At 40.3% G+C, this 20895-nt stretch overlaps 4 protein-coding genes across 9 annotated transcripts; 2 read left to right on the plus strand and 2 right to left on the minus strand.

Moving 5' to 3' along the window:
* The first annotated feature begins 1144 nt into the window (after nt 1-1144).
* On the plus strand, nt 1145-7691 carry LOC105267263 (uncharacterized). The gene is made up of 8 exons (XM_011305989.1): nt 1145-1672; nt 2239-2481; nt 3143-3244; nt 4125-5544; nt 5628-5943; nt 6251-6646; nt 6932-7135; nt 7496-7691. Exons 1-8 carry the CDS (start codon nt 1576-1578, stop codon nt 7664-7666), a joined length of 2949 nt encoding a protein of 982 aa, XP_011304291.1. The 5' UTR covers nt 1145-1575; the 3' UTR covers nt 7667-7691.
* LOC105267262 (protein SERAC1) lies at nt 3304-11730 on the minus strand. Of its 4 annotated transcripts, none has more exons than XM_011305988.1 (10): nt 10959-11275; nt 10749-10876; nt 10472-10672; nt 10066-10304; nt 9441-9972; nt 9158-9353; nt 8773-8937; nt 8371-8651; nt 7733-8050; nt 3304-3427 (listed from the first exon to the last, which is right to left on the minus strand). In XM_011305988.1, exons 1-9 carry the CDS (start codon nt 11027-11029, stop codon nt 7776-7778), a joined length of 2088 nt encoding a protein of 695 aa, XP_011304290.1. In that variant the 5' UTR covers nt 11030-11275; the 3' UTR covers nt 3304-3427; nt 7733-7775. The 4 variants fall into 4 exon arrangements, with proteins under 4 accessions (XP_011304290.1, XP_011304288.1, XP_011304287.1 ...); XM_011305986.1 differs by lacking the exon at nt 3304-3427 and adding an exon at nt 7160-7626; XM_011305985.1 differs by lacking the exon at nt 3304-3427 and adding an exon at nt 11652-11730 and having other exon boundaries at nt 7677-8050; nt 10959-11202.
* Nucleotides 11731-11738: 8 nt separating this feature from the next.
* On the plus strand, nt 11739-16227 carry eRF1 (eukaryotic release factor 1). 3 transcript variants are annotated; one of them, XR_892248.1, is made up of 11 exons: nt 11739-11872; nt 12255-12468; nt 12580-12755; nt 12999-13126; nt 13190-13340; nt 13492-13812; nt 13909-14129; nt 14327-14474; nt 14634-14749; nt 15391-15407; nt 15596-15665. XR_892248.1 is itself a non-coding variant. In XM_011305992.1 (10 exons), the coding sequence occupies exons 2-9, from the start codon at nt 12383-12385 to the stop codon at nt 14711-14713; spliced, it is 1311 nt and encodes a 436-aa protein (XP_011304294.1). In that variant the 5' UTR covers nt 11739-11872; nt 12255-12382; the 3' UTR covers nt 14714-14749; nt 15596-15682. The 3 variants fall into 3 exon arrangements, 2 of the variants coding, with proteins under 2 accessions (XP_011304294.1, XP_011304293.1); XM_011305992.1 differs by lacking the exon at nt 15391-15407 and having other exon boundaries at nt 15596-15682; XM_011305991.1 differs by lacking the exons at nt 14634-14749; nt 15391-15407 and having other exon boundaries at nt 11742-11872; nt 15596-16227.
* Mcm10 (minichromosome maintenance 10 homolog) lies at nt 16200-20086 on the minus strand. Its single transcript, XM_011305990.1, has 2 exons — nt 19980-20086; nt 16200-19881 (listed from the first exon to the last, which is right to left on the minus strand). The coding sequence occupies exon 2, from the start codon at nt 19873-19875 to the stop codon at nt 17764-17766; it is 2112 nt and encodes a 703-aa protein (XP_011304292.1). The 5' UTR covers nt 19876-19881; nt 19980-20086; the 3' UTR covers nt 16200-17763.
* Nucleotides 20087-20895: the final 809 nt, after the last annotated feature.

The raw sequence follows: 20895 nt of genomic DNA on the forward strand, positions 1-20895 counted from the left end.
TAACACTCCCTATCGTTGTCTTGTTCCTCGAGATACCTTTCTTCGAGATATCATTTAACACCTAAATTTTATCGCTTTGCAGCCATTTCACGGATTTGTTCCGTTGGATCTCAGGATAGGGTCACCAGGCGTGACCTGACGTTAGTGAATGTAACGAGACAACGTAACGGTAGTTGCACACATTGTATCGAGTGTAACTGTCCAGTATTTGGACGTGGAAAAGGCGGGGTGCAGCTTACGAATAGACTGACCCAATGGTACATCCTGTAAATTTATTTTAGTATAGAGGACAAATAAACAGTTAAATTCACCAACCGGCAAATTATTTCAATAAATATTTTTCGCTTTTATAGCTATCGTTTATCGCCCACGAGGTTTGAAATTCTCTCCTATCTGTTCATTTCTATTTCTGAATTGCGGAATCAGGTATTTGCAAATTTAATTTTTAAGAATTTATTTTCATTTTATTATTTTTTTCCATCAATTTCATCAAATGTTTCTCAAAAGTTTGTAAAAAATTCGAAAAAAGAGAGAATTTCAGCAACAATTCCTCAACTCTTGAAGAAATTCATAAAAATGACGAAACGAAACGAAAAACTCAAGAAAAAAAAATGCATAGCTTGCAATAACGGGAATCACTTCGACTCCGAGTGGAAAAAAAAATGAATTAGACAAAAAAAAAGAGCAGCACCACCTAAAATACCTGGAGCCCGAGATCTGGATGCAGTTGGCTTTCACAGATACAAAAAAGGCTGGAAAAGTGTTGCTAATCCCATACATCCGTAAACTATCTCGATCGCACCCACATCCAAAGTGAAAGGACAAAAATGAGACTAAAAAGCCCAAGTGGGTGACCTCGGCAAGGTCTCTGGAGAAAAATACCCCTAAAAAAAAGGTGAAAAGAAGATGAAAAACAATGAGAAAGGGTCTGAAGAGGATGAGGAGTGGGTGAATGAACTCCCTCGTTGGGTCTCTCGAAATACCCCAGCAATCCTAAGTGGATAAGGCAGTGGGGGCACAGACACGCGACAATAAAACACTTTTTTAAGGCATCTAAGGGCCCCCACTTGGTGGTACCCCTCAAGAAATAAGTGGAGGTGGCTATACCCCACCAGATCCAATACCTGGGGGCCCCTTTGGTGTCTTGTTAGCTGTTGTTGGCCTCGGAATGCCTCTTGCAATGCCTCTCGCCCTCTCCGTCTTACTGCCGAGTGAAAGTAGGATTTTGCTTTCTACCTATCGTTTGTACTCAGTGACAAATATGTTGCCGCACTGAATCCACTAAAATGTACGCTCGTTACTCCGTATATCTCGGGATACCTGTGCAATTAAGAGGATATTAGAATTTTTCTGTGGTACTCTGTTGGTGAACTACTGGAGAAAAAGTGGAGATAAAGTGGAGAAAAAGTGGAGAAAAAGTGGAGAAAAAGTGGAGAAAAAGTGGAAATAATAGTGCACCATGGTGGAGTAATTTTCATTTACTCCTCACTTCCTTTATTTTCTCCTGTCGAGGTTTATCACACCTGGGGATAGGTGGGCTAGGGTACCTCGAGGGTGGTTATCGGGCTGTGAATTATGAAGGTATTTTCAATGCACTCCGACGTTAATGTCGCAAAATTTCTCATCGTGGGATTTGTTCTCATTGCTGCCTGCACCAGGACCAGTCAGGATGGTAAGTTTTTGAGATATAGGTTTATATGATTTTACTTGGTTGATATCGTGGGGTAGCAGTCGTTTGGATCTAGTTTTCCAATGAGATATCGTACGAAGTGGGTTACACGAAGGCCAGTTCGAAAGAGAGTGGCGTGCTGATTCTAATTTGCAAAGCTTGATTTCCTAACACCTGCGGTGAATGTTTTATTTGAATTATCTTTCGTGGGATTTGAGCTCTTATTGCTGATATCTTGCAATTTTTCATTTTTTTCGCATATTTTTTGGAAACCCTGGATTAGATTGATGTGAAAAAAATCTATCCGTTTTTGTTTTTATCATTATTTTATTATTTATATTATTAATATTATTAATATTATTAATATTATAGTTATTATTGTTATCATAATTAATGACTTATAAATTTTGAGTCACAAGTTTATTTTTCTGCATTATTGCAAAATATTTCTTCATGTCAAATTAATCAACAGTTTCTCCGAAATTTATTTAAAAAATCTGAAAAATGAAAACGTATTGGCAATTATTGTTTAATAGCTGAAGGTGTCAATGTGGGGTGGTTTTTTTTAGGGATCGGAGAGAATTGGAATAATCAGTTACCAACGAATTCGGTGTATCCTGGTGGGACCAGGGTCCAGGGCTCCTCGGGGGATATGACACTGCAGCCGGATGAGGGGGCGAGTTTCGAGGAGACCCTGAGGGATACCGCCAGTGAGGAAGTCGATTATGATGATGAATATGAGGAGAGTGGACACCGACAGTCCAAGGACATACGCGAGATGAGAAATCAACGAAATTCCTCCCACGAAATCAGTAAGGGAATTTATTTCCAACCAAAATTACCACATTATCCTCTGGTTGATGACTTCCTCGAGGTTTTACGTTCGAATAAATGAGACGGGGGAACGATTCGTTTTTTTGCTCTAGGAATTCAATAAGTTCAATAAGTTACAATCATTGGCCATTGAAAAAATTTAGCAATTACTTTTTTAAATGATTCTTCCAAGAAATCGTTTCTATTGTTAATTATATTTTCCTGTGTAGAATCGATTTTCAGAGAAATTGTTTATTAATCATTGATTATTTTCTATTATGAGGATAAAATCGTTAACATAAATAAGTCTAGAAAGATTTCTGAATTAATATTTATCCATAAATATTATGATGTCCCGTTGAGTTTTGAAAAAAAAATTGATAACAGTTATGTTTCTGCATATAAAAATTTCTTGAACAGGAAAAACCGCTTATTGATCAATCGTTCATGAACGATCGTCAATCGCAGAAAATACTCTTTATAAATTTTCAATCAATTAATTAAACGACTCGTACGATTTGTCCGCGAGTTTCTCATTCCGGAGGCAATAGAGCGGCGTTTCCCCGATATTTCGTAATCCTGGGGCCCCGGGGAGTTCCCTTTCTCAGAAAAAAAAATCTGTACTAATTAAAGCAATAAGACAGCCTTATCTCTCCAAAGATTCCAAGACAAAAGAGAAGAACCCCAGAGACAGCGCTGATTACTCTTACTATTACTATTACGATGATGACTACGATAACGCCACGAATTCACATCTTCCAGGTAAGACTCTCACGGTTTAGTTTTCATTATTGCGTAAATCCGGTTAACGTCATGTTGGGACTCATCCTCAGCGGTGAAGATTCTCGTGGGTTTTCTCTCGGTGTACGTCACGAATTTTTCTGATGCTAGTCTGATGATTCGGCAGGCCAAATCACCTTGAACCGGTTCTCACTGCCGCAATACCTGAATCATATTGTTATTTCGACATTAAATATCTGTAGCAGCCACTGCCCATTCGAAAGGAACAATTCCTCAACTCCCCAAGTCCTCTAATGATTTTTCGAACAATTTTACTGACACATAATTACGTTGAAACTTATATGACGAGAAACTTCTTCCGGCTCTAGCAGGAAGCCCTTCTGCGCTCGATTAGCTTCCATTCCATTTTTAAAACAGGTTCTCTAATAGTGAAATCGAAATTATAATACGAAAGTATAAAACGTACGGAAATAGATTTATCACGTGGAATTTGTCTGGAACTTGTGGTTGGGGGAATTTTTTTCTTGTTTACCAACAGAATTATTGGAGTTTAATTAAAAATTTGAAGGAAGGATTTTGGAAAGATTTTTATTTTTCCAATTGTTTACAACATTAATTTTAATTCTACATTCGTGACAAATAATTTGGCGATTAATACCTTGAGATTTCCGATTCACGTAAAAGATTTTAAAAAGTGAAATGAAAAAATTTCATGTTTTCAAAATTCCACGAATTTATTTACAAATCGGATTAAAATATAAATAAATGATAATAAATATAATTATACAATAATAGTTTATGAATGATTGAATTTAAATTCAGATAAGAATTTAAATAATTCAGCTGCGAAAATTGCGAAGAATATCTTAAATGATGATAAACTCGTACAATTGACCCCCAGACCACCCGGACCCATCAGTCCCCGAGTCAGCGAGTGGGGCCCCCCCTTTAAATTCTCCCCTGCCAGCTGCGCGTCCCCAGGAAACCCTGGAAGCCCCCAGTGACCCCCAGAACACCGACGACAGAATTCTCATCGGCGAGGCGATAGTCTCAGTGGTGACAACTAAAAGCGTGGTCAACGGTACGATATCAATTCCAACGCCATCCCCGATGACAACAGAGCAGATGGACGCGCCGCTCCTGGACTCCAGTTTTCCAACGCCTCCATCCCCATCAACAACAGAGGACTCAATAATCGTAGCATCGGTGCAGACAAGTCGTAGTATTTCTGGTGCTCGTTTTCTCCCATTCGACCTGAATGGAGATCTCCCCAGGTCGGCGAACACGAGCGAGGGCACCCGCAAGTCAATTGAATCAACGGAATCGATAATCGACAAGTTGGATCGAGTCCAGTCGGAGTTGTCCAGTGGTTTCCTAACGGGAGGTTTCAGAACAGCTGGAAATGCACTGCAGCTGGACGTCCTGAGCGAGCAGAGGCCGACGCCGCCGAGGAAGAGTTTCACGACGACGGGAAAACCACCGGTGATAAGTAAATTTGTGCCGAAGAGGTACAACGAGCGCAAGGGGCCAACATCGACGGAGACAGAGGGGAATCCGGAGGGAACCCTTGAAGGAACAACACCTGGTGGAATTCCTGAGGTAATCCAGGGAACAAATGTCCCCTCCAGGTCCAAGGGGACGTTCAAGTGGCCTTCGTCCAGCCGTAGCAAGGCCTCCACCACTGAATCCCCGAGAGTCCCTAAAATTTTCCCTAGAATCAAAGCTGATGTCCAGGACATCAGCGCTTTCCTTCCACCAGGTTTCAAGCTGAAGAAGGAAGAGGAAAACACAGAAAAATCGATAATCAGTGATATTCTCGCTAGATCGAAGATCAATGTCTCCTCGCTGTTGCCAGCGAATTACGAGCCGACGGAGGGGCCCCCTCCGAGTAGCACAGAGTCGTCTGGAGGCTCCATTCAGGATCTCTTCAGCAAGTCCAATGTTGATATCAGTGCATTCCTCCCAGCTGGGTACAATAAGGAAATTAAATCGGAGAAAAGAGAGAGGGAAAAGGAGGAGAAGAGAACGACGACAGCATCGCCGATTCAGAAGACCCTCCAGGAGTTGTTCTCCAAATCGGCGCCGGATATATCGGCATTGCTGCCAGTGGGCTATGATAAGGAAAAAAACGCAACCCGGGAGATCGGTACCACGGAGGGGACCACCGAGGGAACCACCAAGCCTTCTGGTGGCGTTAAATTAGTCTTCCCTAGTCGACCTGGAGGGCGAAAAGCTGTACAGAAAGCTGCCACTCCCATGAGTCGGGCTAATGAGGCACCCACTGCTGTTACTCCCAAAATTCAGAAGGGCTGGCCCACCAGGTACAGTTAAAATTAAATGTCGTGGGTTTTGATGTCGTGAATTGTAAAAAAAAAATTTGTCACGTTTCTGTTTGATATTCCAGAGCTACAACCGAGTTCACAGGGTGGCCGACGCCTTCAACCACTCCCATCTCCATCGAAAAGCTCCTGGAGGCTGCCAGAACGGCAACAATCAGTTCCATCAACAGCTCGATCATACCAATCACCAGTGAAGCATCAACGACACCTTCGACAACGACAACAACAACTACTGTACGACCCACAACCCCTGGGTACTGCACTGAGGAGTGCGAAGTCGCTGGGACCATCAGGATTATCGGAAATGCCACCTGGGTACCCGAGCTCTTTGATAGAAACACCAGAGAGTGGCAGGACCTGGCTAATGTCGTCGAGAAGGAGGTGAGTCTTTGAAATTATCGAATATTTCACGATAACTCAAAAAAAAATTATCCGTATCAATTAAATGAGGGCTGAAAAAATTTGTCCTGATATTCCTTCGGAGATATTCTAGAAAAATTTACCGAAAAATTAAATGTAGGAAATAAAGATGTAAATACGACTGTATGAATGAAAAGATTAAATTGGAAGTCATAAATGGATTTTTAAATTGAAAACAATTATTTTCAAGTATTTTTCACAATTATTTTAATTAATTAATTTTTCAAAATTATTCAATTGCATTTCCCGCAATAATTAATCTGCGCAGATCAATCTCGTCTATATAAAATCAGCGATTCTCCGGAAATGGTACAAGAATGTGCGAATCGATGCGTTCAGCCCTGGGAGCATTTTAGTAGACTACTTCGTCGAGCTCCAGGATCTCACTCAACGAATCAACACTCAAGAACTGAGAGTTCTGTTCCACGACTCCTTGAGAACTTATAACGCCCACAAATGGAACGAATCGAGAACCACGAAGGCCCCACTGAGACTAGGAGAATTCCTCATCGACCCGAAATCCACGGATTTCGTTGTAATTCCAAGAGTGAGTTTGCCACAACACATCGAGAGGGATGACAGACTGATACCCCAGTGGGCCATTGCTGTCATTGTCATTGGAGTTGGAGGACTAGTGTTCATCATCATCTTCGGGGTTTCTGTGGTATGACTCGTTGAACTCTTTCACCCCTTCGCCTCTGAATTCTCGCAATGGCAAAAACCAAAATTATTATGAAAATTCAGTGGCAATATTTCCGGATCTGAGGCCGATACCCAAATTTTTGTTATAATATTTTTTGTAGATCTAAATGAGCTCGACGTAAAATGTTTTAACGAGAATTTCGATACCAGTCTTAAATTACGAGATATTTATTGAAAACTCATGAACCGTGACTATTTGCGTGAATCATTTTCCAATTTCAATTAAAATCATTCTTTTGGTCAACAGCTGGTCAATCGACAGAACACTGCGAAGCTGCGGCCCTCAGTCTCGGGAATGTATACTGAGGAAGCAGCCAAGAACATCATCCAGGCGAGCCAAGCAGCCACTTCTCACAGGTCCTCCCAGGATTACCCTAAATCGGAAATCTCCACAATTTGGAATGAGACTGACGCATGGAGAGAAAAATCATTCGAGTCCAACTCGAACAAGGTAAGACCTTCATAAAAATTCGTATTGAATAAAGCTATTCTCATAATAGATGGCACAATTAATAATTTTATTTGATATTAATTAATATTTATAATTATACAACATACAGTAGAATTCCGTTATAGTCGCACCTCTCCCCAATTTCTTTCGTCGCGTATCTTTCGGCTCCTCCATTTTCCTACCTCCAGGCTTCGACATGTAAATAATTCATCATTTCCTCCGATGAGCAATTAAATTCCGGGCAAAATAAAGCCGAAAAATAAATTTCTCTCGTATATTCATGCACGCAACTATAACGAGAGTCTATCGTATTGAGAGAAATAGAAAAGAAATTTTCAATTTTCATCGATCTTGATTTAGATTTTGGTTGATGGAATTCGGCAGGACGAGAAGAAATACAATGTTTACGACAGTTGGAGATCGGAATGGAATGGATACTATTACCAGCCCTCGCAGTCAAGCAGCAAATTCCAGGGATACGAAAGCAGTGCCTACTCTCACCATCCGCCAGATTATGACACGAATTTTTGACGAATCAAGACTAAATTTATTAAAAACCTTCTTTAAAAATAATTAACTCGTTCGTAAATTACTCACAGTATCAGTTGACCTCCTCATTCAATCGGACAATATTTGGTTATCAACTCTTGGGGGAATATTCCTTAAGAACACTCAACACTTTGCGGTACAAAAAGGATTGTCTATGTGCTGGTTTGCAGATGTACAAGTGGTCCTGGGGAATTTCGTAAAACTCCCCCACACCAGGATCTGCTGACTTCGGTGTCACGAATTGGAGAGGAAACTTCAGGGCTGTCACGGGGGTGGGTTTGGTCTCGCTGAAACTTACTATTTCGATTTTGTACTCTTGCAGCATATTCAGGAAGTCCTCGTGGAGCTTCAGTAATTTTGGTGACTCTGGAATTAATAATATTTACAAAATTATGACAATATCTCGGGATCTAGATGCTTAAAATATGATCTGTATATTTTTCGAGTCAATCGAGATCCATCGTCGATACACAAAAAATACGAAACATAAATTTCGCGATTAAAATGCTTTCGTTCGGAAACAAAAATAAAATTTCCGATTGATCTCATTTTATTCGTTCTTCATTATTGAATTATGATTATGATCAATTATGATGCAGGAATTTCATTTCCAGCTTGAAAGTATTCACATATCTATGTCTACCCTGGAATTTATGACAAATGATTAAATTAACGTCATGATGTACCTTCTCTCAACTCTTGCACTTCAATGGAAGGCCAAACGAGCATTTGAGTTGTTCGTTTGAGTGCAGCAATGTGTGAGCCACGGTGTGGAGTGCTGTAGAAAAATATTGCCTTTGTCTCCTTGCATAATTCATGGGGATCGCCTTTCTTCCACTCCTCCACGAGCATTCGTTTCACTAATAATCCGCCCATTGAGTGGCAGATCCAGACAACAGGGCGTTTTCCAACGCCTGCAACCAATAATTTCCCAGTGAACTCGTTACTCCTCTCGTCCAACGTGCTCCTGTTTCGAATAATATTACGATTTTTTTCATCAATAAAATGTCAGTTGCAGTTGTCACCTACTTCAACATTTTAATATCTTCATTATCTCATTTTACGATTGGATTTTATGTGATATTTACCTCATACTTTCTATCGGACATGGTAGACTCCACAGGGACAAATTTGTATCGTAATTAATCCCAATTACTCGGATATGGGGCAAATCTTTTGGCAACCAGTCTTTCGGCCAACACTCAGTCCTCACATGCTGGTCTAGCTCTCTCTGCTCCACGCAGTAGTCGTCCCTGAATTTTTCGTATTGCAGTCAATTCGAGCTAATTTATTCAATCGATTGAATGTCGCAAGAATTTTTTTTCATTTAATAGAAAGTCGATATTTTTCGATATTTTTATCACCACGAAACGCGTTTCTTCATAAAAAAAATACTAAATTATATTTACCATTTATTATACCATAAATTTAGAGAAATTTGCGCAAGATTGTCATTTTTAATTGATTTCTCACCCTTTGCAAGTGAAGGGGCCACAGGCGCGTGAATTCATAGACACTGGACAGTCATCCAGAACAATTTCGAAATCTTGACCAATTTGCTTCCATTCCCGCAGCTGCATATCACGTGCGAGATCTTTTATAAATTCGTTTGGCTGATCACCAATGGCGAGATCCAGAGTTTCAGTCTCAAAAGTCATTTGTGAATTATCTGAAAGCCAAAAAATTTTGATCACTACTTGTCATCCTCTACCAATGAAATATATTTTATGTATTATTTTCGTGCGGGAATACTCACGCACATTCGCTGGGAAGTCCTCATTTCGCTGTCTCCAGGAGACAAAGATCCCTCCCAACAATCCATGGATAAAAATAACATCCATCTCAGCCTTCGTCGAGACTCGATGCATGGGGTGGAGCAGGTAAATCCTTTTGTGAAATTTTTCGTCTCCATGAAAATCGAGGTCCAGATTGGCGAGGGCCCTGGCAGCTGGGGCTGCGACCCTTACGTCCTCGTGCCTCGCCCACGAGGCAAGTACTCCAATCCATCCTGACATGTAGATGTCCTCCAGGTATTCGCTGTGCAGGGATAGATTTGAAATGATCTTCGCGAGAAGAATGGAGAGGTCAATATTACTAGGGAATCGTTGCTGGACTTGCATCAGAATTGGGAGACCACCTGCTACTGCAATGGCACGACTGAATTGCTCTATTGACGAGTGATGATAAATCGCCTGGATGCAGTTCTGGAGGAGCTGCTGATCCCAGGAGGCGACTGACCCCGTTGTGATGCCTACGCTCGATAAATCATGATCGAGAACTAGCTCATCCTTCAATCAAATAAATAAACGCCAGGTAATAAATACAGTTGTTTATCCCTCTTATTTTGTTTGTTTTCAGACACATTGACTTCAGCAACTTACACGATGAAAATCTTGAAACGATTTCTTTAAAAATCGAGTTAAACACGTGTGATGATTATCGCACAATTTATCCATATCCTGCAGCAATTGGTGGAGTTCATCAATAATTTCGTAGAGTTTTTTCCTCAGATGAGAGTAGGGGGGCTTCAAGAAGAACCTGAGATCTGAATCGGCTATTCGAGCGAGACCCACTGCAGTCTTTGCATCGATCATCTGTGCTAATTGCTGATAATGCCAGTCTGTAATTGAAATAGTTTATTCATTTAAATTCAAGTTAATGCTCTAGTAATAATTTCAATCCTCAGAGGAGAAATGGAAAAATTCTCGGATATTTAATCGACATTATCTGAAGATTGGCTGAGTGGAGTTAAATGAAATTGCCCTCCCTCAAATTAATCGATGATACCTTTAAGATGTTTGAGCGAGCCCAGAGTATAAATAGCTCTGGATCTCTCCTCTTTGAGCCCGTTGTTGGCAATATGAACGAGTCTGTAAGCCAAACTCCTGTTCAGAGACTTCCACCATTTCGTGATGACCTGCGAAAATGTCTTGGGTGTCTCGCTGATTGATGACTGAAGATCGTTGTCGATCGAGTGAACGAATAGATCTGCACATCCAAAAGATACATGACACTTCGATTATCGGACGTTAAAAATAAATAAAAAAGTCCTTGTTGTCACGACCTTTGAACTTCGGATCATCAAGGTAGATATATTGGGCCTGTTTTTGCTCGAGTGTTAAGACATTTGTTGCCAATGTGGACCTTAGCATCTCGGATATCTCTCGGAGTTGATACATGAACCAGCATCCCCTTCGACAAACCCCACACACCAGTGAAATTAAAATTAGAAGAGGTATTGTTAAAAATATTTGGTTAGAGGTTAGTCGCATACCCGATGAAAACAAAGCACGCTGACACTGATTTCACGTATTCCATGTATCTTCTGGCTCTCCATAATGCCATCCTGCTGGATTTTTTTATTCAACTCCGCGAGCTCATGTTCATTACCTCAAGAAAGACCTTCGACTGACGTATCATCACGAACGTCAAAACACTCATCGGTGGAATACGTATGCCAGATGTCAAATTGGGAATTCAATTCTCCCGCTGGCAGAGATGTCTGACCGGAAGTCCGTCTGAATAATTTCATTTCCAGATTTTGAAATTGATTACTTCAAAAAATCATTATACATCTCCGAAAAATTCTAAAATCACTGAGAACTCGATAAAAAATATATAAATATTGGTGAGATATATTTCAAATCATAATAATCCTTTTTTATCTCAATTAAATATCGTTCCGACGTTTCACAGAAAAAATATGTAAAACCTAGATTTAACCCACATTTTTTATAAATTACAATTTTCATTATAATTAATCATTAAAAATACGAATTTTTAGTGTCGGATTTGATAAATTCAAGAAATTTTTCAATTTTTCATAAAATATACCATTTGATTATTTTACTCTTATTATTTATTCATAATAGAAATGATGTAAAAAATCAGAATATTTTACGGTATTTTATTAAAATAATTACAACAACCAAAATAATCCAGAAGATTTCGAAAATACCGTGCATACCCGAAAGTTAACGACTTGATGAAGCACCGAATCCTGTCGAAGTCTTCCGAAGTGCCCCCTCCCCCATCGTACGAGTTCGCATGGCCGACGTGTGCATACCGTAATCCGTGGTGTTTCAGGGTGTCACGTAAAAAAAAATAGCGGATAATCGCCCGCATCGGGGTCCACGCCGTCGTCAATCAGGTAGAACGAGAGCGAGGAAGCCGAGGCGCGGTGAGAACGTAAGTAAAATCCCGACATCCCCCAGGTAACCCTCAAGCCCCCAAAAGGGTGCCAATTAACCGAGAAAACGCTAAACCATGCGACAAATTGCGGAACCCAATTTCGTTAGCTCTGTGGGATTTTCCCTGGAACTCACGAAATTTTCCAAGTTTTTTCCGGATAGTCCTGGTGAAATACAACGAAATACTGCAGTGGCCTCAAAACGAGCCCGAAAGAGACGCTGGGAAATAGAAATTGACGGTAGAGTGAGAGGGACATGTCTCACTGACATAATCCGGTAGAAACTGGATTCATTCGGATTTCACCGATGATCTTTCTCTCCATGCAGTTGTTCCACTCTTCGATCGTTCTCTCATTATTTTATATTTCGTATTTCCACAGAGGAAGGAATCTGAATTGAGAACAGGACATCGACCAGTGGTGAATACTCAGTGAGGGTAAAAAAATCCGAGGGGGGGGATTGGTTGGTTAGGCACGAATTTTAACCACGCGATCCACCACGCGCCGAAATGTCCAACGAGGAGACTTCCGCCGATCGCAATGTCGAGATCTGGAAAATCAAGAAACTCATCAAGAGTTTGGAGATGGCCAGAGGGTGAGTAGTAAACCCAGATGTAACATTCGTCTTCTGCTCGTTGTAAGACACGTTGTCCATATGGTGAGTCATTCTATCCAAGAACTAACCTTTTTTTTTTATTCACTGCAGAAATGGCACCAGCATGATTTCACTCATCATTCCACCTAAGGATCAGATATCCAGAGTCAGTAAGATGCTGGCTGATGAATTTGGTACAGCCTCCAATATCAAATCACGTGTAAATAGACTATCCGTGCTGGGGGCCATCACGTCGGTCCAGCATCGACTTAAATTGTACACCAAAGGTATAAATTTGAGTATCAGAGGCAAAAAATGTGACTTTTTATTATTCTGCACCATGTATCTAGCTTGGAAATATTGTGGCATTTCAGTAATTATTTAATTCCATATTCATGACGATATTGAGCATAATAGACTTGAATTCCATCGAATCTGAAATTCTGGTATAATTTTATTAACAGTTCGGATGTTTATAAGTTCCGGTAAAATTATGAAATGAGATGGTTTAATTTGTGGTATTTTTACAGTACCCCCAAATGGTCTCGTGATATACTGCGGAACAATTGTCACCGAGGAAGGCAAGGAGAAGAAAGTCAACATTGACTTCGAGCCATTTAAACCCATTAACACGTCCCTCTACCTGTGCGACAACAAGGTGAATTGATAAGAAGAAATAACGGGTTTAATTGTATATTTTCTTCTAATATCCTGCGTTTAGTTCCACACAGAGGCCCTCACAGCACTATTAGCCGACGACAACAAGTTCGGATTTATCGTCATGGATGGTAATGGTGCCCTATTCGGTACCCTCCAGGGAAACACGAGGGAGGTGCTTCACAAATTTACAGTTGACCTGCCCAAGAAGCACGGTAATTACACACTACATCAATGGTTTTTTTTCTCACGCTTGATTTCCAAAGATGAATTCTATTATTCTATTAGCGGAAATTTTATTCAATTGCAATCGACGTGAATAATAAAGATTTAAATTGAAGATTTCTACGAATTTATTGTGATCAGGTAGAGGAGGTCAGTCAGCCCTTCGTTTTGCTCGGTTGCGTATGGAAAAGAGGCACAATTACGTTCGAAAAGTGGCTGAAGTCGCTACTCAGCTCTACATCACCAACGATAAGCCCAACATTGCAGGACTTATTCTGGCTGGTAGTGCGGACTTCAAGACTGAGCTCAGTCAGTCCGACATGTTTGATCCTAGATTGCAGGCGAAAGTCATAAAACTCGTGGACGTGTCCTACGGGGGAGAGAATGGGTTCAATCAGGCTATTGAACTTGCAGCAGAGTCCTTGCAGAATGTCAAGTTCATTCAGGAGAAGAAGCTCATTGGTAATTTATTATTCATTTATCTTGTCTCGTGGATCTACTCAGTGAGTCAACTCGTTTGGAGTCTTACATTTTTTTTTGTATTTGTACAACTTTTAGGGCGTTATTTCGATGAAATATCACAAGACACTGGTAAATACTGTTTCGGTGTCGAGGACACCCTCAGAGCATTAGAGCTAGGTAGCGTTGAGACCCTCATCTGTTGGGAGAATCTCGACATTCAACGGTACGTCCTCAAGAATCACACGAATGGAGAAGAGAAGGTGCTGCACCTGACTCCTGAGCAGGAGAAGGACAAGACCCATTTCACGGACAAAGAGGTTTGTACAACACTTTTAATAATTCGTCAAAGTCCAAAGCTTGGACATTTTTTCACAATTTGCATTGATTGACTTTATTGTGGGCTTGAATGAAATTTAATTTTATGGAATATACATAATGGATAATGGAGGATTGAAAATTGAAGTAATTTTTAAAAGATGAGGACTTTCATTGAAATAAATGAGTGAAATTTCAGAGTGGCGTGGAGTTAGAATTAGTAGAGTGTCAGCCATTGCTGGAGTGGCTTGCGAATAACTACAAGAGTTTTGGAGCGACCCTAGAAATTATTACCGACAAATCCCAGGAAGGCTCGCAGTTCGTCAGAGGTTTTGGTGGCATTGGAGGTGAGTTAAATTATTTCAATCAGAATAAAATTTCAGCGCTCTTAGAATCCACGAATAACCATAGAGAAATGAAAATAAAGATTGTGGTGCTTCCAACTCGTACCCTGACTCTGGGAAGAACGTATAATTAATGGTCTAGTGTATTGTTGACTTGCACAGGAATTCTGCGCTACAAAGTCGATTTCCAGTCACTGCAGGCTGACGAGCCTCTCGATGACGTTGACCTCGATGATTATTAAATCATCGCAGGGAAATAAATGTACTCTGTAATCCAGGTAGATTGGTTTAATCCTTCTTGCGTGCTTTTTCATTCATTTCGAAAGTTTTTTTTTTCTTCTTTTTTTGTATCGAATTTTGGTAGAATCATTTTACTTTCTTCATTGAGATGAACACTGGATGTTCATTTATCATTTTCTGATGAGAAGATCGATCAGACATTGTGTTTGTTCCTCGTGGATTCTTCAGTATTTATTTTCATCGAATCTTCAGGGAAAATCTTGATGATTTTCTCGTCGAATTTTTCCATTGTATTTTATCGTTTCTCATGGGCATGATCATCACTCGTTATTTTGATTTCTCACTGATGAAGTTTGGTATAAATTCATCTTCATTGGATTATCGAGACGATTGGACGTGATTTAGTTTCGATTAATGCATGATCGAGTTAAAGAGACCATTTATTTTGATTAATTTCGAATTGTAGTGGATTTAATGGCATGCTATACCTGTGTGAGCTAAGTTGATCATCAGGGGTTGATTGAGAACTGAAAGCTCAAAAATATCGGAGAATAATCTGCGAGCCCTGATGGTCGAGTCTAGGTAGATAAAGTCTGTGTGTCTCAGTAGACATATACATTTTTTTCACCCCATTCTGAATGAAAAATACTAACATAGAATTTCTCAACTTTTTCATTAGCTCGCACACTGGGAAAGGTATAGTACATGCTTCACTCTCATTAATGAGCTGATTTATTATTTACTCCTCGAGAGGTGACCGTTCTTTCTTCGATATCTCCTGGGGAACTGAATAATTACTAGAATTATGATTTTATCAGTCAAACATTTTTCAGCCATTTAGCTAATTCAAGTTTGATCATTTATATATTAATATTTAATTTCAGGTATTTTACGATACAAAGTCGACTTTCAAAGTATGCAGTTGGATGATATCGAAATCGAGAACTTCGATCTGGACGATTACTGAGAGCAATGAGAGTTATTGGTGAACTGATTGGGGAATGAACAGTCATTGTGGCTTCAGGATTAATATTATATTAATTGAAAAGGCGAGAAACATTTTAAAGCAAATAAATAAGAATCTAAACAAGAGAGGAATAATAAAGAAACTACACCACACATGCATTACACGTGAGCGAAAACATTGGGGGAGGATTAGGTAAATGAATCTTTTTTGAAAATCAATTTCTCCTTTCAGTGAAAATACCTTCGGTGTCTCGAGACTTTGACCATTGAGAACGATTCATTCTCCCTCCCCTAAATTAGATAAATTAAAATCAATGATTGATCAAATGTCTTGTCCTCCGAGAGTGTGCAGTATTTTTCCCCTCCATAACAATCGGTTAACCATGGTACACAATTACAATATGAGTAAATTAATAATGATCATAGAACATTACACTGAATTTTTCCACCTAGTGTGGCCAGACGATTGCAGGTCTAGAAGATTTATAAGAAATTCTAGAGTTTTGAATGGTAAATCGATACTTTTTTTTTTTTTTTTTGCTGAGCAATTGAATAAGTGAGACTGTGCGAGGATCATTGAGTGAATGAGACCAGAGTGATACGTCAAAACGATAAAACAACAATAACAAGACGAAGTTTCCTCCAGTTGTTGATAATTGGAATCGAAGCAATAGAGAAATATTCGGATGGATTTTTAAGGGCAACTCGAAGACTGTGACACTTAATTAAGCCAGCTTGAATACCTGCCTACATTAATCATATGAAACAACTAAAATAAAACATTCGTTTCGAGTACCAGGAAGTGAGTGAACACTGTGCATTAATTAAAAATCCAGCAATTGTAGGAAAGGCTACGGTAATTCTGGAGTGTTTTTTGGGAATTTAAAAAAAAACACGTATCTTCTCAGGACGTTTACGTATTTATTCGGGGACATTGACAGAGATTAAGAGGTGTTGAATGATAACAAGCTGTACAACGTAATTATTTAATTATGGTAATGATGCTGATGTGCAATTGGTGAAATGAAATATTGTTGTTCTTCATTATTCTTTGTTTTTCTTTATTGTTCTTGATGGTTCTAACTCCGTGCTGGTCACCGATTGTTTGACAACACGATGAAAGCAAAACAAAGCGATATATTTTGCTGACTATCTGAGGATTGAGTATTTTCGCTGCATTGGGAATGGAAATAAATGGCCAGCCTGGGGTTAATTTAAATGTTGTAGAGCTGAGATTTGCGTGAAAGTGTGATTTGTGTCTTATTTTTCAAATTCCATTCGTTCAAAAAAATTCCATGCTTGAAATAATTAATTTGGACATAATAGAAATTGTACTTAGAGGGTTCCAGTGTAATTATGGGGATCTGGTATGTATCACTTTTCTATTCAACGAGTGTCTTTCGCTTTATTTCATCGTTGTCAGAGTGTACACTACCAGCGAAAAGGGAAAGACGATTAGTGATGAAAGAGAGAAAATCTGCGTCCTCGATTGCCTCATGTTTTTTACATAAATAAAACAATACAATAATTATCGAAACAGAAGATGCCTGTCACGCTATTGACGTCCATCGAGAAGATTCGTGTGAGTGATGAGAGATATCAAATTCGTACGCTATTAGAAAACTCCTCGGTCAAAAGACAATTTTAGAGAGCACGAGAATTATGAATTCTGACAACTCCTCGAATATTTTTCAGAGAAAAGAAAACGATTAAAAGAAGTTCTATATTATATTATATGTCTTGTTATAAAACGAGGATTGAACAGGTCATGGTGATCACATACAGTCACATTCCAACAATGATACACCGATGATTTATGGAGAAAACAAAATGAATAATTCAAGTTTGGAAATTAAAGTGAAGATGGAAGGTGATAAAAGTCTCGTCATTTTCCCGTCTTTAACACGATAATAATTTATTCAGTCAATTGATGATCTCAAAATATTTCATCCCATAATTATCTATTTAAAAATTCCTTCTCAAAACAGGAAGCAATATTTCTGATTGTATATTAAAAAAAAAATTTATTTCATCTCATGATTTAAATTCCTCTTCATCGATCCCAGACGTAGAAGTAGATAGTATTTTACGAAGTTTCATCCCCAGGTACGAGAAGATTAATACTAGAATTTTTAACATCCGATCCCACGAATTTCTCCTCACCCCCTCGAATGGAGAGGACAGTGTCCGAAATATTAGTCTTTCTTTCATCCATCATAGCAGCCCTGAGCCACCTGGAGCCCGAGCACTTCTGACAACTGTGAGAAGGTAGTTTATCAAGACTCACTGTTCTGTTCCCACAGTCCCCACACTTGAAGAAGCTCTTGACAGCGTCAATCACCCTCAAAGGATGTCTCTTCTCCTTGCAAATATCCGATGCCGAGAATGCAGTGTACTTGCAGATGAGACACCTGACAGCCTTGCACTCGACCTTAAAAGTCGTCATCATCTTCTCCTCCATGCGCTCCTTGACCTCCAGTTTATGGAAGTACTTCTCCTTCTCGTTGTCATCAGCCTTTTCGATGAGATCCTCATGAGTTGAAGTCATCTCCATGAGCTCCTTGAATTTTTCCGATGTGGAGCACACCTTCTTCGCCTCTTGGGTATCACCAGACATTTCCTCATCTCGTTTCCTCTTGGCAGATGCCTCGATCTTCTCCCTACTCTCCCCCACCTTATTAACATTCCCCAAGGGCTTAATGCCCCCCTTCTCCTTCGCCCACTTGATGGCATTCATTTTAGCAGAGCTTATCCTCGTCTTTGGTATTGGTTGTGAAAAGTCAATCGTGTCACCAACGACTCCACATCCTAGACGAGGAGCGCAAGGCCCTGGAGACGATACTGAGGGTTTTAGCGAGGGACTACTGTGTCCTGGAGCTTTCAAATTTAATTTACTCGTTAAACTTTTTGGAGACGCTTTTGGAGAGCCATTTGACAGAGAAGATATCGAAGACAGACACAGGGCAGATCTATTGCTCCATCCTCTGCTCTTATTAATCTTCTCCAGCGCTTCCGCATCTCCCAGTTTATTAACTGATGACTCTTGACTCTTCCCGGGGGGATTATTCCCCTTCGTGAGGAGTGCCAGCCTCTCCGAGTCCCTCTGCTCCATCTTATAATTCCTCTTGGCAGGAATCGCCAGCATATTCAACTGATTGAGACCATTTCCCTGAGGTCCTCCAAAATTTTGTTTTTGTTTTCCAAAGGCGTTACCAAATCTCCTGTTGTTGGGGTCAGTCTGCAGGTCAGTCCTCCTGGAGGCTTTACTGTACTCCTGTTTGACGTGATAAATGCAGTACTCACAAATGCTCTTGTTGACGATATTGGTGCAGGGATCGCCGCTCTTCTTAACAGATTTGCATCTCCCCAGATCTCTGGAGTTACCAAATATCATGACTTTCTGGGCGTTGTCGACAGACAGAGTGGCCTCAGCCTTGTCACTCCTCGATTCCATGACATTGGGATTCAAAACCCCTACAACTGTCCCCTCGGATGTCTTCCAGAAGAGTTTATATGCCCCACTGAAAAGAAAGAGCGAAACACTGGGGATTTTGTCGGATAAATCACTGATCTGCCAGATGCAGTACTGATTTCCATTCTGAGATTTCTTCGTTGCTGATTTGTGAATGAGGACACCAGCGATCACCCAGTCCTGGGACTGGTCCTGAGTCGCCAGGAAGCTTTTTACTTTAGACACTGTGATGGCTTTTCTGTCCTGCATTCGTTCCTTCAATTCTGCTGAAGAGATCAGGGGCTTGACAATTCGCAGACCAAACACTGGATCGCTGTAGACGTCTGGAGGCTTTGCCAACCAGTTTGTTAGGGCAGTCTCTGGTTTCTTCTTTACACTCTTCTCACTCTTCTCGGGCTTCCTGGGAAACTTCTCGATGGAGGTGTCCTTCTTCTGGGAGGACTGGTGCTTCAGAAGGTCTCTTATGCTCCTACCAGAGTCCGAGTACTTCTGCTCCTCGAAGTACTTTTTTCCCTCGTCGTCTGAGGAGTCTAAATCGTCATAAACGAGACTCGAGGTCTTTTCCTGATGGCCTTTCTCCGGGGGATCATCCAGATTATCCAGGAAGTTGTAGTCCAACTCTTTGAGGACCTGGGGCGCAGCTGGCAGCTCTGGAACTGGAGTCTCATCGTCATTCGCCAAGAGATTATTCAACACGTCATCCACGTCTGAATCACTGTCTGACATGATTGCCTGTTGGTTCAATTGCAATAAAACTTCAATGAATTACATGAATTTTATGAGAGAAATCTTTAAATAAAACTGTAAGGGACCTAGTATCAGGCACTTACTGGCTGATTTGTTGAAATTTTAGTGGATCTTATTGACAAACTCGTGATGACATGTCAATAATTTGCAGGAGTCCGCAGAAATTTGCAGGTGCACACTGTGTCCTCAGTTTGCGCGGCAAAATAAATGATTATTTTTTCTTTATTTTTGCACCAGCAACAGCGCTGATAAAGCAGATTTCCCTGAATTGATTTCATCATCTGCGATCAGTGACATCTGGAGCTCCAGTGGTTGTGCCCATGCGCGTGACACATTTGAATTTTTTAATCCCGCATTCATGAAGCATTAATTAGTGTATCGTGACTTGGGACTAATTATCGGTTTAATTATAGAGGGTTAAGGGAAGCGTCTGCTGGTGGGGTTTGGACAATTAGTAAATTATTGGTGAGTCACTCAGTGTTTTTAATGCTGCGAGTGCTGCCATTTCAATAATTCATTTCTCGGTGATCGATCGGGGTTACCATAGACTTGGGTATATGACAGGGGAAAAAACAACGATGCTATCGCTCCATTTGTACACGCGATAATGCGAGTAGAATAAATCGATGATAACTGGGGAGCACGTTATCTCACTGGAGCCATGGACTAACGACGGAAAAACCTTATGATTGACGAACAATAGTTGCTCCTTATTTTTTTTTAGTTTTATCCCCACCTGGTTGAAACCTGAAATGACCGTCACCTGGTGCCAAGGTGACTTGCAGATGCGAAAGTGTCCTGATGCTACTGCAACCTTCCACCTGCCACCTGTCGGTATTTTATACTTTAAACATTCATCATCGTGAAAAAAAAAAGGTCTGCCGTCAATTTTCTACAGGAGAGTTATAGAAAATTGTCTTGCTCATCTGCACGATAAACTGGAGGTGGAAATTTTTTTTTTCACGTACACCGAGCGGTTTAAATTGATGAAAAAGAATT

The sequence above is a fragment of the Fopius arisanus genome, unplaced genomic scaffold, assembly GCF_000806365.1.
Source record: "Fopius arisanus strain USDA-PBARC FA_bdor unplaced genomic scaffold, ASM80636v1 scaffold00045, whole genome shotgun sequence".
Lineage (NCBI taxonomy): Eukaryota > Metazoa > Arthropoda > Insecta > Hymenoptera > Braconidae > Fopius > Fopius arisanus.

Bases quoted from the DNA above. Each gene is read 5' to 3' on its own strand.
- LOC105267263 (XM_011305989.1), top strand. From the start codon at position 1,576: ATGAAGGTATTTTCAATGCACTCCGACGTTAATGTCGCAAAATTTCTC. The intron at 1,673-2,238 runs GTAAGTTTTTGA...GGTTTTTTTTAG, and splicing joins CACCAGGACCAGTCAGGATG to GGATCGGAGAGAATTGGAAT. The intron at 5,545-5,627 runs GTACAGTTAAAA...TTGATATTCCAG, and splicing joins CAGAAGGGCTGGCCCACCAG to AGCTACAACCGAGTTCACAG.
- LOC105267262 (XM_011305988.1), bottom strand. From the start codon at position 11,029: ATGGCATTATGGAGAGCCAGAAGATACATGGAATACGTGAAATCAGTG. The intron at 10,877-10,958 runs GTATGCGACTAA...GGTTTGTCGAAG, and splicing joins GCGTGCTTTGTTTTCATCGG to GGGATGCTGGTTCATGTATC. The intron at 9,354-9,440 runs GTGAGTATTCCC...TTTGGCTTTCAG, and splicing joins GGACTTCCCAGCGAATGTGC to ATAATTCACAAATGACTTTT.
- eRF1 (XM_011305991.1), top strand. From the start codon at position 12,383: ATGTCCAACGAGGAGACTTCCGCCGATCGCAATGTCGAGATCTGGAAA. The intron at 12,756-12,998 runs GTATAAATTTGA...GTATTTTTACAG, and splicing joins ACTTAAATTGTACACCAAAG to TACCCCCAAATGGTCTCGTG. The intron at 14,130-14,326 runs GTTTGTACAACA...GTGAAATTTCAG, and splicing joins CCCATTTCACGGACAAAGAG to AGTGGCGTGGAGTTAGAATT.
- Mcm10 (XM_011305990.1), bottom strand. From the start codon at position 19,875: ATGTCAGACAGTGATTCAGACGTGGATGACGTGTTGAATAATCTCTTG.